An 18,439-nucleotide genomic window follows, 5' to 3' on the forward strand; every position below is an offset into this window, starting at 1 on the left:
GAGAGTTTAAAAAAAAATTAAAAATCCTAGAATTTTGTACCCTGCAAAATTATCCTTAAAAGTGAAGGAGAAATAAAAGCTTTCTCAAACAAAAATCAAGGGAATTTGTTGCCATTAGACTTGATTTTCAAGAAATGGTAAGCCAAATCCTTCTGAGAAGGAAAATGGTATTGGTTAGATATTTGGATCTATGTTAAAAAAGGGAAGAACTTCAGAGTATGAATAAGTGAAGGCGAAATAAAAACTTTTATTTTTCTTATTCTCAGATGATATAACGGATCAAAATGTGTGTTCAAAATAAAAGCAATAATGTGTTCAATTACATATGCTTAAGTATATGTTTATATGTATGCATATATATATATGTTTATATGTACATGTTATGTATAAGTAAAATGAATGACAGCAAGATATAAGAGGTAGGAGGAAGGAATTAGGAATATTTTATTATTACAAGATACTTGCTCTACCCATGAAGTGGTACAGTAATATTTGAAAGTGGAGTGGGATTAAACAAGAAAAAAATCACATCATATAAACAGATGCAGAAAAAGCATTTGACAAAATCCAGTGGCTATTCATGATTAAAAATTCCCAGCAAACTGTGAATAGATGGGAACATCTTCAACTTGGTTAAGAACATCCACAAAAAAAGTACGTTGTATTTAATGGTAAAACACTCAGAGCTTTCCTGCTAAGGTCAGCAACAAGGTAAGGATGTTCTCTCTCACCACTGCTCTCAGCATCATATTTGAAGTTCTAGCTAATGTATTGAGACAAGAAAAGGAAATAAAAGGTGTATAGATGGGGAAGGAAGAAATAAAACTACCTTTGCAGATCACATGCTGTTCTATGTAGAAAATCAGAAAGAATCAACAAAAAAATAATCTCCTGGAACTAATAATCAGTGATAGCAGGGTTGCAGGATATGAGGTAAATATACAAAAGTCAGTTGCTTCATTATATAGCAGCAATGAATAAGTGAAATTTGAAGTAGAAAACACAATACTGTTTACATTAGCATCCCCCCAAAATACTGAGGTATAAGTCTAACAAAATATATACAAAATCTATGTGAGGTAAACTATAAAACGCTTATGGAAGATATCAAAGGGGAACTAAAGAGAGATATTCCATATTCTTGGATAGGAAGACTCAATATTGTCAAGATGTCAGTTCTTCCCAACTTGGATCTATAGATTCAATGCAGTGCCAATCAAAATTCCAGCAGGTTATTTTGTGGATATCAGTAAACTGATTCTAAAGTTTGTATGGAGAAGAAAGAGACCCAGAATATCCCACTCAATATTGAAGGAAAAGAACAAAGTTGGAGACATGACGCTATCTGACTTTATAAGACTTATAAGACTATAAGACTTATAAGCTACAATAACCAAACCAGTGTAGTACTGGTGAAAGAATAGAACAGAATAGAGAGCCCAAATATAGACCCACATAAATATAGCTACTGATACTTGACAAAGGAGCAAAGGCAATGCAGTGTAGTGAAGATGGTCATTTCAACAAATGGTCCTAGAGCAACTGGGCATCCACATGCAGCAAATGAATCTAGATACCTTTCAAAAGAATTAACTCAAAATGGATCATAGACCGAAACATGAAATTCAAGACTGTAAAAGTCCTAGAAGATACACAGGAAAAAACATAGGTGGCCTTTGGTATGGCACTGACTTTTTAGATACAACACCAAAGATGTGATCTGTGAAAGAAATACAGGCGTACCTTGGGGATATTGTGGGTTCAGTTCCAGACTACCACAATAAAGCGAGTATCGCAGTAAAGTGAGTCATATGAATTTTCTGGTTTCTCAGTGCATATAAAAGTTATGTTTACAGTACATTGTGCAATAGTATCATGTCCAAAAAGAACAATGTACATATGTTAATTTAAAAATATTGCTAAAAAATGCTAACCATCATCTAAGCATTCAGTGAGTCAGTCTTTTTTGCTGGTTGAGGGTTTGAAATATTGTGAGAATTGCCAAAATGTGACACAGAGACACAAAGTGAGCAAATCCTATTGGAAAAATGACTCTGACAGACTTGCTCAATTCATAGTTGCCACAAAACTACAATTTGCAAAAAACACAACATCTGGGAAGTGCAGTAAAGTGAAGCACAGTGAAATGAGGTATCCCTGTAAATGATAATCTGGGCTTCTTTAAAATTAAAAACTACCTGTGAAAGAGAATGAGACAAGCCACTGACAAGGAAAAAATAATTGCAAAAGACATATCTGATAATGGATTTTACCCATCGTAAACAAAGAACTCTTAAAACTCAACAATAAGAAATGAACAACCTTATTACAGAATAGGCAGAATGCATGAGCAGACACCTCACCAGAAAAGATATACAGATGGCAGGTAAGTGTATAAGAATATGTTCAACGTCTTATGTCATTACAGAATCGCCAAAATTCAAAACACTGACAGTACCAAATGCGGGTGACAACGTGGAACAACCAGAACTCTCATTTACCGCTGGTGGAAATGCAAAATAGACACACTGGAAGACAGTTCAGAAGTTTTTAACACAACTAAACATACACTTACCATATGTGCCAGCAATTGTGCTCTTTTTTACCCAAATGAACTGAAAACTTAGGCCCACCAAAAAACCTGCACATGAATGTTTATAGCAACTGTATTCATAATTGCCAAAAGTTTGAAGTAACCAAGATGTCCTTCAATGGGTGAATGAGTAAATAAATGGTGCATCCAAACAAGGAAACACTATACAGACTTAAAAGGAAGTGTGCCACAAAAAGGCATGGAGTAAAGGTTAATGTATATTTCTGAGCTTCCCTGGTGGCGCAGTGGTTAAGAACCCGCCTGCCAGTGCAGGGGACACGGGTGCGAGCCCTGGTCTGGGAAGATCCCACATGCTGCGGAGCAACTAAGCCCATGTGCCACAACTACTGACCCTGTGCTCTAGAGCCCACGGTCCACAGCTGCTGAGCCTGCGTGCCACAACTACTGAAGCCCGCGCGCCTAGAGGCCATGCTCCACAACAAGAGAAGCTACCACAATGAGAAGCCCGTGCACTGCAACAAAGAGTAGCCTCCACTCACGGCAACTAGAGAAAGCCCACGCACAGCGACGAAGACCCAATGCAGCCCAAAAAATTAATTAATTAATTAAATTTTTAAATTGTATATTTCTAATTGAAAGAAGACATCTGTAAAGGCTACATACTATGTGATTCCAACTATATGATATTCTGGAGAATGTATAACTGTGAAGACAATAAAAATGGTTAGTGTTTTCAGTGAGCTAGAGGGTGAAGGACAGATGAATAGGTAGAGCACAGAGGATATTCAGGACAGTGAAACTGCTCTGGATCATTGTACAGTAGGGGATACATCTCATTACACATTTGTCCAGACCCACAGAATGTACAGCACCACGAGTGTACCGTAATAAAAACTATGGGCTTTTGGTGAAAATGATGTGTCAGTGTCAATTCATCAATTGTAATAAATGTACCACTGTGGTGTGGGATGTCAGTAGTTGAGGAGGAGGTATATGACAGAAATATCAACAGGGAGAAAATCACATTGGTATCAAACCTCTAAGTGGCCACATTCAGAAGTTCACCAGCAGGGGCCTGCCCAAAAATAAATAAATAAATAAAAGGCATCCGAATCAGAAGAAGTAAAGTTGCTTCTGCTTGCAGATGACATAATCTTATATGTAAAGAACCCTGAAGATCCACCAAAAAAATTTGTTAGAACTAATCAATTCAGCAGAGTTGCAGTATATAAAATCAGTATACAAAAATCAGTTTCTTCTGTACATTAACAACAAACTATTGAAGAAAGAAACTAAGAAAACAATTCTGTTTACAACAGCGTGAAAGAACAATACTTAGGAATAAATTTAATCAAAGAGGTAAAAGACCTGTATACTGAAAATTATAAGACATTGATGAAAGGAATTGAAGCAGCTGCAAATAAATGGACAAATATTCTTTGTTCATGGATTGGAAGCATTAATGTTGTTAAGATATCCATACTACCCAAAGTGATCTATATATTTAATACGGTCTTTATCAAAATTCTAATGGTATTTTTCAGAGGAATTGAAATCAGTCCTACAATTCATATAGAATTACAAAAGACCGAGAATAGCCAAAGCAATCTTGAGAAAGAAGAATAAAGCTGGTGGCATTACACTTCCTGATTTTAAAGTATATTATAAAGGTATAGTAATCAAAGCAATATGTCACTGGCATAAAAACAGATACAGAGACCAATGGAACAGAATAGAGAGCCCAGGAGGAAATCCATACATAAATGGTTCATTAATTCTTGACAAAGAAACCGAGAACACACAGTGGGGAAAATTGCCTCTTCAATAAATGCTGAAAACTGGATTGCCACGTGCAAAAGAATCAAACTGGATCCCCGTCTTATTACCGCTCTCAAAAATTAACTCAAAATGGATTAAAGACTTAAATATGTAAGGCCTGAAACCGTGAAACTCCTAGAAGAAAACAAAGAAAAAGCTCCTTGGGTCTTCGCAATGACTTTTTGGGTATGACACCAACAGCACAGGCAATAAAATAAAAAAATAAGCAAGCGGGAGTAGGTCAAGCTAAAAAGTTCCTGCACTGCAAGGGAAACAGTTGAAATGAAAAGGCAGCTTTATAGAACAGGAGAAAATATTTGCAAGCCATATGTCTGCTAAGAGGTTAGTATCCAGAATATATTGGGAACTTATATAACTCAATAGCAAAAAATAAATAATTAATTAAAATATGGGCAAAGGACCTGAGTGGACATTTTTCCAAAGAAGACATACATATGGCTGGCACATATATGAAAAAGTGTTCAACGTCACTAGTTATCAGCAAAGTGCAAATCAAAAACTGCAGCTATCACGTCACACCTATTAGGAAGGCTTTTGTCAAAAAGACAAGAGAGAACAAGTGTTGGTGAGGGTGTGGAGAAGAGGGGACCCTAGTATATGGTGGGAACATAAATTGGTGCAGCCACTCTGGAAAACAGTATGGAGGTTCCTCAAAAAACTAAAAATAGAACCATATGATCCAGCAGTCTCACTTCTGGGGAAGTCAGTATCTCAGAGAGACATCTGCACCCCCATGTTTATAGCAGCATTATTAACAATAGCCAAGATATGGGAACAACTAATATCCATCCATCCTTGAATGGATAAAGAAGTTGTGATCGATTGATCCATCTCTCTAACTATATCTAATGGAATGTTATGCTGTCTATGAATGGAATGTTCAGCCACAAGAAAAAGTGAAATCCTGTCATTTTTGACAATATGGATGGTCCTAGGGGGTATTATGCTAAGTGAAAAGCCTGACAGAGAAGGGCCCAAACTGTATGATCTCACATACATATTAATTCTAAAACAAACAAACAAAATGTCAAACTCATGGAAACAATAGAATGGTGATTACCAGGGGTTGTGTAGTAGGGGAAATGGGGAAATGGTGGTCAAAGGGCATAAGCCTTCACTTATAAGATATACCAGTTGTATAGATCTAATGTACAACCTGGGACTATATTGTATACTTGTAATTTGTATACTTGTAATCTGCTAAGAGAGTAGATTTTAAGCATTTTTATACATACACACAGTGTATTGTATACTTGTTATCTGCTAAGAGTAGATTTGAAGCATTCTCATACACACACACACAAAATGATAACTGTGTGTGATGATGGATGTGTTAACCTGATTGTGGTAATATTTCCACATTGTATGTCAAATCATCCTGTTGTACACTTTAATATATACAGTTTTATTTGTCAATTATACCTCAATAAAACGGGAAAAAGAAACAATAAACTAATAAAAAGACAATTTTTTTTAAAGAACAGGAAATCTCAGTGCTCCTCTTACAGTGTTTTAGAGAATAGGAAAATAAGGAATACGTCCCATTGTTTTATGAAGCAAGGTTAATACTGGTACCAAAACTGATATAAATATCTACCAAAAAAAAAACACAGCTCAGTCTCACTAAGTATTAATTTTGATAGTTATGGTGCTGTTTTGGCTTGTAAGAAAAGGTTCATATATTTTAGATTTTCATACTGAAGTATTCAGGGGCAGAATGTCATGATGACTTTTTTTTTTTTTGATACTTTACCCATCATCATTTACTTTAAAATACTTAAGCTTTGAATGTATACAACCATAGGTTTTTAGGTTCACAGGTTGACCAGATCATCATCCTATTTTTAGAGGTTTCTGAGTCAATCATGAAGTACTTGTAAACCTTTTATAGTGATTATTATGTTTGAAATTTGTAGGTATTTAACTGCTAACTTGTTTTCTGTATGTTTATCATTTCAATTTTTTGAATACAGAAGACACTCGAGGTCATAAGCAATTCATATGGAGGGATTTTTTTCAGGGCTTACAAATATGCTTTTATATCTGTTTGACTTAATGTCTTTAAAAGAAAAAATGGATAATGACAAAAGAAGGACTTCTCAAAAAATATATGTAGGTGTTAAGAATTAATTTGAAAGGCAAGTAGGATACCCTGAATAGGAGAATTAAAGAAGAAGCTACCTGTTTAGAGAAATTTGAAAAGCAAAATGAAAAATATTAAAAGTGAGAGTAGGATATCAGACAAAGAACAGAATATTAGAGAACCTCAGTTCAAACATTAATAGATTTTTTTGCCTTTTCGCCATCATATCATTTAAGTATTTTTTCCTACGGTATACTTTATTAGGTATATATTTATACAGATTCCTTTATTACTTATCTGTCACATTGACTTCTTGAGCCCAGGAATAATAGCATGCTCCTTTTAGAAGTCATATAGGTCATCCTCCATAGATTTTCGGAAAAAGACCCCTCTCTGGTTCCCTTGAGTAAGCAGATCTGTTCTTTAATCTAAAATAGGAAGTTTGGATAGGTGATAAGCTATGTCTTCTGAATTCACTACCTTACTCTGCATCATGTAGCTGTTCTGTAAACGGTGAGTTGACTCACTGGTTGGTTGGTCACTAAAGAAAATTGAAAAATTGTGAGAAATAGATAAATTAGAAAGAAGATGGTATAAAACTCAGAAAAGCAATCATGTAATTTGGCGTAAGATAGGAGGACGTTATTATATGAGAAGTAAGAAGAAAAGGATCCAGATTAGCTTATAATACAAAGGAGAATAAGTACAACCTGGAAACGAATGAAAATTAAAGGGGAATGAGTGGGAAGTCTTGTATTTCCCTTATCTAGGAGGTAGTGAATCATTGTGTCAGAACAGTTAGCAACATTTTAACTTGTTTGCAATTTTTTCTACACTGGGTTCTTTTTTTTCCCCATTTTTAAGAAACATATCATATGTAATTTGTTTGAAGTTACTCTTTCAGAAACGTAGGCTTCATGTAGGTTTTTCACGTAATCATGAAATAATGTCCTGACAGTAAAAAGGAAAGACAATAATGCTTTTCTTTTGCGGGGGGGTGGTGGTGATTATTCCAGGCATAGCCCTTTTGTACCTGCAGTTGTATCGGGTCACATGTGACCAGACCTATCTGCTCAGATCCCTGGATTACGTAAAGAGAACACTTCGGAATCTGAATGGCCGGAGGGTCACTTTCCTCTGTGGAGATGCTGGGCCCTTGGCCGTCGGAGCTGTGGTATATCATAAACTCAGAAGTGATTACGAGTCCCAGGAATGCATCACAAAGTGAGTTTTTACAACTGGAAGTATTTTCTCCAAATTCTCAGTCTTGATGTAGAAAGAAACTCAAAAAACGAAAAAGAATTTATCTTTTAATTCACCTGCTCTTGCAGACAGTTCTCTCCAATAAGCGAAGAGTTTGTAGTTTAATCTTGAGCGTAATGGTGGGATTGTATGCTACCTTTCTATCCAAGCATGCGTTTGCCTTAATTTGAGGGAGGAATAAACATGTTCTTTCCTAAATAATTTTTGGTTGCCTTCAATGCATGAAAATTACCTTATATGCCTTAGATTCTCTATAATAACTCAGTTATTTTTAGGTTCAATTGTTAGGAAACAATTACAGAATGTAAGCTTTTATGGTACCTTTTGGTTTATATTCTCTTTTGAAGCAGCAGAAATCAGAGCTCACGGCCATGGTCTGGTGGAGTGTCTGGCAGGTGCTGGTCGGTTAATGTTTGTTAAAGATGGGGTGACTCAAGCTAATTTTCAAGCATTGGCTACATTTTAGTAACATTTTTGTTAAAATTTGAAATCACTTTCTTGTAATTCTGGATTACAAAATTGAGTATCTTCTCGTATATGGTTTAGAGTATCTTCTCTTATATGCATAGATCCTGTACATTTTAGATATAAATGTAGAACTTTTGAACAGCAAGGTGTTTTATCATTCGTGTTGATGATATCTGAGAGAGAAGTTTTTGTTTGGTTTTGTAGTGGGGAAGTTTTCGTTGTTTTCCCTCTTTTTTGGTATTTTTAAAAATTAGTTTTAAATTAGTTTTAAAGCAGATGGTTCCTAAAGTGACAGGGTTCCTTGCAGTTTCAGGAAGAGGTATGTTAGACATTCTCTCTCTGGGAAAGCAGGATGTTTCTTGTTGGGTAGACTTTTGCAGCTCCAGAGAGCCATCGTTTGCCGAGATTCAGACCTTCCCGACGAGCTGCTTCAGGGCCGGGCAGGCTATCTGTACGCCTTACTCTACGTGAGCACGGAGATGGGGCCAGGCGCCGTGTGTGGGTCAGCTGTCAAAGAGGTACTGTGGGGTCCCGCCCCGGGGCGTCCTCTCCTATCTGCCACGCAGCCTGTCTGCTAGCAGAAACTTGCAGTAGTGGCTGGACTCTGCTTCTAGGTAGGAGTAACTTCCCAAGGCCACTCATAAAATTAATAAATTGCTCCTTTTTTCTCTTCCAGGGATGTTTTTAAAAAAACTTTAGGTCTGTATTAATTTAGCTGTCTTTACTAGAATCAAACAGCAGCGTCAGGAAGATAGAATGTTTATTTCTCTTTCAGGAGGTATCAGAACTGGTAGGCAAACCAGGCGAATATGGCTAGGCACCAGCTTCTGTCTTGTTCTGCCTTATCCTAGGACCGTGCCCTTATGTGCACGACCACAGCTCGCTGAGCACCCCCAGCCCAGGGGGCGGTGAGGAAGTGGGAGATGAGCAGCTTCCTTTTTAAGCCTGAGAACTAGAAGTTGCCCACCTCACTTCTGCTCCCATCCCACTTCCAGAACTCAGTCAGATGACCGTGTCCAGCTGTTTGTATCTCTGAGGCCAGATGCCTTGCTAAAACTTGGGGCACTGTTACCAAAAGTGTGAGGGGAGAGAGGATATGAGGAAACAATACTGTCTTTGCTGCATAGTCATTCTAAAATCCTGCAACAGACCCCACTTCCTTAGCCTTTCATAAATAAAGCCAGTTCCTCCAGCCTTGGAAGATGTACAGTTATCCTTTAGTACCTGTTAGGGATTGGTTCCAGGACCCCCCTTGGATACTAGAACGCCGGGATGCTGAAGTCCCTTATATAAAGTGGTATGTATTTGCATATAAACTGTGCACATCGTCCCATGTACTTTAAATCATCTCTAGATTACTTATAATACCTAACACCACGTAAATGCTATGTAAAAAGTTGCGCACGTGCAGCAAATTCAAGTTTTGCTTCTTGGAACTTTCTGGAATGTTTTTTTACCAGTATTTTTGATCTGAGGTTGGTGAATCCGTGGGTGTGAAACCCGCAGCAGATATGGAGGGCCGACTGTACTTGCCAGTGTTTGGGGGAAAACATTGAAGCTACAAAGCAACTAAGTCTAGGATAGTTTTTATTGGAAGTTTTTCCAGGTTCTAGTAAACTGTTCATGGAAAGACCTTTTGATCTCTTGGTTCTACTTCTTAATATCTTTTTCTGCTCTGAGATTGTCTTCTGGTTTCTCTCTGCCTGTATTTATTTATAAAATAAAGGTAACAGTGTTGGCTACTAACTGCTTAAAGATTTTTAGAATAAGTAATCTATATAAAGGCATGTTGTTATTGTTAATTAGACTGAAACAGATTACATGTAAGTTTTTTAGACTTACGCTATCTCGTTATGTCTGTAGGTAGTCGACGCTATTATTGAATCGGGCAAGGCTTTGTCAAGGGAAGAAAAGAAGGCTGAGCGCTGTCCCCTGTTGTATCAGTGGCACAGGAAGCAGTATGTTGGAGCCGCCCATGGCATGGCCGGAATCTACTACATGTTAATGCAGGTGAGTGATACTCTGAAATACTAGTGCAGTGACCGTATTATAAAATACTAGATCAAATCGGAAATGTGTACTGACATTTTACTACAAACCAAGCAGGCTGAAATGAAATAAGGATCCTGCTTTGAACCATGGATCCCCAAGCAGTGGCCTCCTGAGAGCACATTCTGTGTGCAGTTACGTGTTGGATTAGTTGTCTGTGGCCCACACTTTCTTTCTGTCCATGTCCTCCTGCTCTTTTAATAGGGGAAAACCTTCGGGGAGCAGAGAGGGCTTCCAGAATGCAGACTAGGGCAGAGACTTCATATTCAGATACCCCCAGCTTCCTATCAGTTGTGTTCAAAATTTAACTAGTTTATTGCTGTGGTTATGATTTTGTCTCTGAATCATCCCTGACATCTACTGAATTAAATACTGACTCTTGCGTCAGGCAGTCAGAGACCTCACCCCAAATATTGCTTCAACCTGCTTCCAGCCTTATGGCCTGTGGGTCCCTCTTCCGCTCTGTATGCAGCCTGCAGGCAGACCTCGGCGACGTTGCGGGTTCAGTTCCAGACTGCTGTAATAAAGCAAAACGTCACAGTGAAGCAAGACTATGCTGTAGTCTGTTAAGCGTGCAATAGCATTGTCTTAAAAAAAAAAGTGTACTTACCTGAAATTAAAAATATTTTGTTGCTAAAAAATGCTTAACCATCATCTGAGCCTTCAGTGAGTTGTAATCTTTTTGCAATAGTAAGATCAAAGATCACAGATCACCATAACAAACATAACAATGAAAAAGTTTGAAATATTGTGAGAATTACCAAAATGTTTCAGAGATACAAAATGAGCGAATGCTATTGGGAAAATGGTGCTGCAAGCCTTCAATTTTTAAAAACCGCAAGTGCAGCACAGTAAAGCAAAGAACAGTAAAACAAGGTCTGGCTGTGCCTCTTGTTTGTTTGTTTTTTCCCCCAATTAAGCCTTTATTCTACTACACCCATAACAGAGTACTTTATAAATTTATTCAAAATTACAACGCTAGTAAGTCAAGGAGCATGGATTAGAATTTAGATCTTTTTAACTAAAAGCCCATGTATTCCTTTTTTAAATTTTCACTTACAAATTCCTGTTTTATTTCTACATTTTGCATCATGCTGCCACTCACTAAGGGAAAACTGGAGATTCCTGTCTGCACAGGACTAGAACTCCCTTCTCTGGTGATTAGTAGGTGTCTTTGGTTATCATTGTAGAAAGTAAAACACGTATGTATTCCAATTTGTGAATCTAGGTGCAGACATGTTTCCAAAATAATCAATTCCATGTTTCATTTTAAAATGGCAGTGTTGTTCTAGACAGTTGGTAGATTGTCCGTTTTTCTCTATTTTCCGAGAAAAAGGTTTTAACAGTGGCTTTTGAACCCTGTTTTAAAAGTGATCATACCCTTAAGGGAAACATAATCATATGAGAATCACACCAATAAAAAATAATTTAGATTTAGGTGTTTAGTTTAATTTTGCTAGATACTGGGGGGTTCCTTGAGAGAATCACGAATCATAAAATTTACAGCTCATCTGCTTTTAAAGTGAAGAACGTGGAAACACTCTTTCGTGAGGATCCTATTTAGAAACTGGTGTCAGCGTTCTCCTGGTGGATAGCAGCAGTGTGCCAGAGCTGGGCTCACGAGGCCAGCCGCACACGCCGCTCCCCAGCGATGCCAGCCTAGCTGTGCGGGGGCTCCATGTGTGGTTTCATCTGGACAGCTGTCAGAACGACATACACAAGAACTTTCAAAATATCACTTAAAGGGAACTCCGCTCTCACGATGAAGCATAAAAGCACAGTTCTCCTCTGGAAAATCATTTCAAAACCTCAAGGAAAACAGAAAACAGACACCCAGCTTCTCTGATGAGACTCGGAGACTTCTGGAGCCCTGTGGGACAAGTGGACTGAGAACGGACGAAGGAACGAAGGAACAGCAGGGGACCTGACGGGACAGGGATGCCCGCACAAGGTGCCTGAGGAGGAGGATGCCAGCAAGAAGCCAGCCAGGTGTCCTGCAGGCCCCTGCACTCGGGAGCTTACGGCGCCCTCGGTGTCGGCGCCACACGTGTGTTCAGGTGGGAGTGAGGTCCGGGCTGCAGGGGAGCTTCTCTGGAAATCCTTGTGCGGCCCAGCTGGACCTGTGCAGTGAGATCACTGTGCAGGGTGAGGTGGCTGCAGGAAACAGTACGTGGTCTGGAGCAGTCAGACCAGTTCTTCTGACTCCAGAAAAGCAGGTGGAGAGGAGAGTGGAAGTGGAGCACAGACCTGAAAGCGGGGCTTGGTGACTGTCCACACGGTCAGCGGGAGACCTCCCTGCTGCCACAGCCAGCCTTGCGCCAGCACCTTTCCCCGTCCCAGCCGGCAACACGGCCACCACCTCACCTCTCTTTTGGAGAAACAGCTCAGATAAAAGATGTGTAGGTATAGGTATATGTAAGTCCCCATTAAAAAAGGTGGCTCGCTGTCTGCGGTCGTTACTTGTATGTGTTCACTTGGCTGGGCTGCCATTGCCCAGCTATTTGGTCAAACATTATTCTGGGTGTGTCTGTGAGGGAGTTTGGGTGATACTTACATTTAAACAGGTGGACTTGTAGTAAAGCAGTTTGCTCTCCGCTTGCGGGTGGGCCTCATCCAGTCAGTTGCATTGTGGGTGGGCCTCATCCAGTCAGTTGCCTCCCCGGAGCAAGAGGGAATTCCCCAGCGGATGGCCATCAGTTTCATGCACAGCATTGGAAAGGGTTGATGCAAAGGTCTGCCCAGGTCTTAAGTAACCAGAGAAGTGGATTAATTCTAATTTTATGTGTTCCTCAGTATTCTGGGTAATTGATGCTTAACTATATTAGCCACAATGCAGAGGTTTAAAAAAAAAGAAAAAAGCTTATGGAAACATAAATTAAATGTTTTATTTTTGTTTGTTTAAAAGCCAGCAGCAAAAGTGGACCAAGAAACCTTGACAGAAATGGTGAAACCTAGTATTGACTATATGCGCCACAAAAGATTCCGATCTGGGAATTATCCGTCATCCCTAAGCAATGAGACAGACCGACTGGTGCACTGGTGTCACGGGGCCCCCGGTGTCATCCACATGCTCATGCAGGCGTACAAGGTCAGTGCTGCAGGGCGTGTCCTTAGCACCCGATGTGCACAGACAGGTTTTCACCGCCAAGTTTTCAGTTTGGTTTTGGTAGGCACATTTGCTTGCAAACTAAAAACATTTTAGAGTTAATGTTTTTACTAGTAAACAGAAAGTCTTTTTATTTCACTGTTCATCACCACTGTAATCAGAGTTGTAAGTATGTGTGTGTGTGTTTTAACAGGGATTATATTCGTGTGTAAAAGAAAACCTAGATGACATAAGTGTGAATATCCAATAAGGCAGGAGGCAGTATTGTAACCAAAATGCTTTTTATTTGCCTTCACATCATTTGATTTCCTTGCTTGAATAAGCCTTTATTGCCGGATGATGATGATCCAGGAGCTGTTAAATTTGAGTTTTAAATTATTATAAAATTATTTACAAAAGATCGATGTGGCATTCAAATTTTTACACGTATGAGGTATTATTGGAAATTAGGCAGTACCTTTACTGATGAATTGTAGTAGACTCTGTAGATGTATCTGGGCACAGTATTAAGAATACTGTTGATTTCTCCCCTGGACTTAGAATTATCATGTAAGTTGAAAGCAAACAATTCTTCTTTTGCAATTTTATTTTTCTTTTAATGCGTCTTTGTTGGAGATTGTTGCTTATATACCAGAGTATACAAATGTAACCACTGTGACTGATTAGTGTTTTGGCAAGTTCTCTTAGTTTTGCAGAAATAGGCTTACTGGAGCAGAATTCGTATGTCTACCTGAAAATTACAGAAGAACTGGTCCCTGAATCAATTTTATTTTCCTTTTGTCATTAACTATAATAAATTATTTAGAAAAACTGTGGGGAATTAACCTTTCATGATTTAGGCTGATTTCTCAGAATTTTTTAGTCCTACAACAATAACACCAAAAATACTCACATAATATAGAAGTCAGGTACGAGCATTCAAGAAAATAACTCAGAAAGTTATGATGTTTGATGAGAGGAAAGCACAACGAAGTATACTTTTCGGAGATCTGAAGAACTTAATGATTCATCTTCTTAACAATACCTCAGCTTTTAAATTAGAACAGACTTCTGTTCCAGTCATTGCCTCCCCTTTTCTAGAGCTTTAGAGGAAATGTAACTTCAGTGACATAGAGATAAGTCTGTGATATTATAAATATCCAACCATAGTATCTGAGCACAGTACTGACAGCATAAACAGGAATCCGTTGGTATTCAAAACAGACGTTTGACTGTTAAAAGCTGAAAGCTTCTATTTGTCAAACTCCCTTTCCCTTTTGCTTTAAAGAGGACCAGCTATAGAGGTGGGCACTCCTGGTGGCTGGTAGTCTTGGCTTCTGGGGGTCTCCCCACTCCTGCTTTAGGAGCTGAGCTGTGGCCAGTCAGAAGTGGTCAGGAGCCAGGGCTCTCAGTGGGCCCTTGTCCTGGGCAGTTCCATTTCCATTAGCCATGCTGACCGTGGCCACCATCTGCTTCCACCACTGCTGGAACCAAGGGAGCAGGCGCCACAGACCCCTGCCAGCGGCAGGGCCACCGCGTCCCAGCCCGGCTCCTGCCTGCAGGGCTTCCGCTTCAGAGACCACTGGGTGCCTGTCCCCGCCCCCCCCCCCCCCCCACGCACTGATTCCAAAACAGAAGTTCCTCTTTTCTAGAAGCATGGACAATGTCAATAAGATCCCATACTTAGTCACTAAAACTTAATTTTGTCCATGTACTTCAGAATTCCCAAACACGAGGAAGGGGAGGAATAGCAGAATCTTCTGGGGCAGAAGGTGTCACTGGTACTTTGAAGAAGCATAGATCATGTAGTTTTACAGTTGGGGGTGAAAATATGTCTTCAGAGTATAAGTTAGTGGAGTATGAAATTTGTACTTGGCCAGGACAGGGGGTGCCACAAAGCTAGAGAAACACAGCTCTAGACTCTATTTTCTCTCAGGTTATTGTTAACTCAGATTAAGAGGGTCATTGTCCATTGAAGCCATCTCTCAAAGTGAGGAAATGTTTAAATTTTGTGTAATAACAAGCTTTCAGCAGTTTCTTACGCTGGCACATAAAGTTGTAAGTCCTTCAGCAGCACTTAGGAAGGCATAAGGTGTTCAAGTATTTAAAAAATATATTAATATCTTTCACAAATAGAACTATAATTTGAGTCCAGATTCACACTAAATTTGTTTTCCCTTCCTATAGATGCTAATCACATTTCACGTAGGGTATACTCTTCTTGGTATGAACATGTATTCGCCGTTATGTAGTATTGTAGATGGCCTTGGAAAAAATGTCAAGATTTTTAACAATATTTGTATGCTGTATTAGGAATTTTGTTACTTGCAAATGATTTCCTAACAATTACATTTGTGGACCTCGTAGCTGGACTCCATTTTGATGAATAGTTACGATCAGTTCTTAATTATCTGACAGTAAATTACAGGTTACGGTAACAAATCCTACCACCTTCTAACCACACATTTAGGCCCTGGGGCATTAGCAGTTTGTGTGGACTCAGCCACTAATAAACAAATGCTAGCATTGGTCAAATAAAATTACATTTGGAAAAGTAAATATGTTGCCCAGGAAAACCAGGTAAGTCATACCAAAGTGATATCAAAGTAATCCTTTGATTCTGGGCCAGATGTGTGAAACAACCATACCTTCGCCTCCTGCACCCACAATCCTGCTCTGAAATTCCCACAGTAGACCTGGGTTAGAATGCGTCCTCATGGTCGACTCTTCACTGTCCATCAGAAAATGTTTTCATATGAATTATTTTCAAAAAGCTCATTTGTAAGTTGATTATTTCTAACATGGAATGTCTTTCTAGGTGGTGTATATCAGGATCACCTGGAGAGGTTATTTTCAAACTATATTTTCTTTCCTTCTTCCTCAAGATTCTGGTATCTTCCTAATATTAAGCATCATTTATAAACGTACCACAGTTTATGCCTTTGTTTTTCAGTTGTTTCTAGTTTTTTGCTATTGTGAATAAGCTGTAGTGAACATTCTTGTACAGACCTTTTCGTAGGCATATGTTTGCATTTCTCTGGGGCTAATAACTAGGATTAGAACTGCTTGATCAGAAGGCAGCTTTTTTAGTTTCATAAGACACTGCCAGACCTTTTCTCAAAGGGCTGTACCGGTTTACATTCCATCTGCAGTGTAAACAGAGTTCCAGTCGCTCCGCATCTCCGCTAACACCTGGTGTTGAAAGTCATCTTGATTTTATTCCGGTGGGTGTTTCATTGTGGCTTTAATTTGTGCCTTCCTGATGGTTAATGATGTCGAGCAATTTTGCTTGTGCTCATGGGTTGTTTGTACAGTTGACCCTTGAACAACATGGGTTTGAACTGCGTGGGGCCACTTATACATGGATTTTTTCAGTAAATACAGTACTGTGGTACCACACGGTATGCAGTGTGGTGAATACGGGGATGCAGAATGGCATACAGAGAGAGCCCATTGTAAAGTTACGCGAGGATTTTCAACAAGGTGGGGGCTGGCACCCCAACCCCCATGTTGTTCAAGGGTCAACTGTGTATCTTTGTTGAGTGTCTGTTCATATCTTTTACCCACACTGTTTTATGTATTTATTGTTTTCCTTTTATTATGGAGTCATAAAAATTCTTCCTATGTTCTGGTTGTAAGTCCTTTTGTCAGATACGTTTTGGAAATAATTTCTCCCAGTCTGTAGTTGGCCCGATCATGTTCTTTATGGCATCTTCTAATGAATAGAGTTTTAAATTCTGGTGAAATCTGCCTTATCAGTGTGTTTTTTGTAATGGTAACTACTTTCTGTATCTTGTCTGAGAAATTTTACTTACTCCCAGGTTATACAGATAGTATTCTCCTACATGCTTCATGGATTTAGATTTTACGTTGAGAACTGTCTCAAATTAAGTTTTGTATATTATGTGAAGTAAGGAGTGAAGAACTTTTTTAACCATAGGAGTATCTGATTGTTCCCACATCATTTGATTTCCCCATTGATTGATTTGGTACATGTAGAGGCACTAGTTCAAAAGTCAAATGACCTAGTAAGTGTAGGTTTATTTCTGGGCTCTCTGTTCTGTTTCTTTGGCTTCTTTATCTGTCACTGTGATACCATGCTGTTTGGATTACTTTAGCTTTACTCTAAGTTTTGACATCAGGTAATTTAAGACTTCAGCTTTGTTCTTCTTTTTCAAAATTGCTTTAAATATTCTAGATCCTTTGCATTCCTGTATAAGTTTTAGAAATCAGTTTGTCAGCAAAAGAGGCCTAGTGGGATTATGACTGAGATTGCATTCAGTCTGTAGAACAGTTTTGGTAGAATTGATACCAGTATTGAGTGTTCTTATGCACAAATATGGTATATCTCTCCACTTTTTACGTTTTCTTTCATTTATGTCAGCAGTGTTTTATAGTTTTTGATGTCTTTATATTTAAAGTGTGTGTCTTCATAGTTGGGCGTTGTCGAGCAATGCAGTCTAACAACCTCAGGCTTTAATTTGGAATGTTAAGTTCATATATAGTTAATGTAATTATTTATGTGGTTGGATTTAGCTCTGCCATTTTTCCATATGGTTTCTATTGGCTACATCTTGGAACTCTTTTTTCCTCCTCTGTTTTTTCTTTCTTGCCTTTTTAGGGAGGTAGGAGAGAGTAACTGAATATTTTCTGGAATTCCATTTTAATTTCTCTGTTGACTCTTTTAACTATGTCTATTTGAACATTTTTTTAGTGGTTGCTCAATATACATCTTTAACATTGCAATATACATCCTTAACTTTTCACAGTCTGCTTAGAATTAACATTGTACACTTCATATAAAATGTAAGGAGATAGTAAGTGCCTAGTTCTCTTGACAGCAGTTCTGTACATCTTTATTACATCTGTCAAGATGTATCAACAAATGTTATAAACCCCCAGTATAGTTTCATAATTTTTGCTTTTTAAATAGTCCTATGTATTTTAAAGAAATTAAGACAAGCAAAGAAGATGGTCTTTGATATGTATTTGTATATTTCCTCTTTTCAGTGCTCTTCATTCCTTCTTGAAGGTCCCGATTTCTATCAAGTATCATTTCCTTCAGCCCAGAGAACTTCCTTTAGCATTTCTTATAGTC

General features: G+C 38.6%; 1 protein-coding gene across 3 annotated transcripts in view; it reads left to right on the plus strand.

Moving 5' to 3' along the window:
* The window catches only part of LANCL2 (LanC like glutathione S-transferase 2), a 55,674-nt gene that overhangs the window by 23,241 nt on the left and 13,994 nt on the right, over positions 1–18,439 (plus strand). For 2 of the 3 annotated variants that reach the window (XM_079931697.1, XM_079931699.1), the window contains 4 exons: positions 7,493–7,700; positions 8,578–8,725; positions 10,071–10,217; positions 13,162–13,344. In XM_079931697.1, the coding sequence (XP_079787823.1) occupies positions 7,493–7,700; positions 8,578–8,725; positions 10,071–10,217; positions 13,162–13,344 (686 nt within the window). The remainder of the gene's footprint in view (positions 1–7,492; positions 7,701–8,577; positions 8,726–10,070; positions 10,218–13,161; positions 13,345–18,439) is intronic. The other variant, XM_079931698.1, reaches the window with a different exon arrangement.

Source organism: Stenella coeruleoalba (genome assembly GCF_951394435.1).
Source record: "Stenella coeruleoalba genome assembly, chromosome: 9".
Taxonomy (NCBI): Eukaryota; Metazoa; Chordata; class Mammalia; order Artiodactyla; family Delphinidae; genus Stenella; species Stenella coeruleoalba.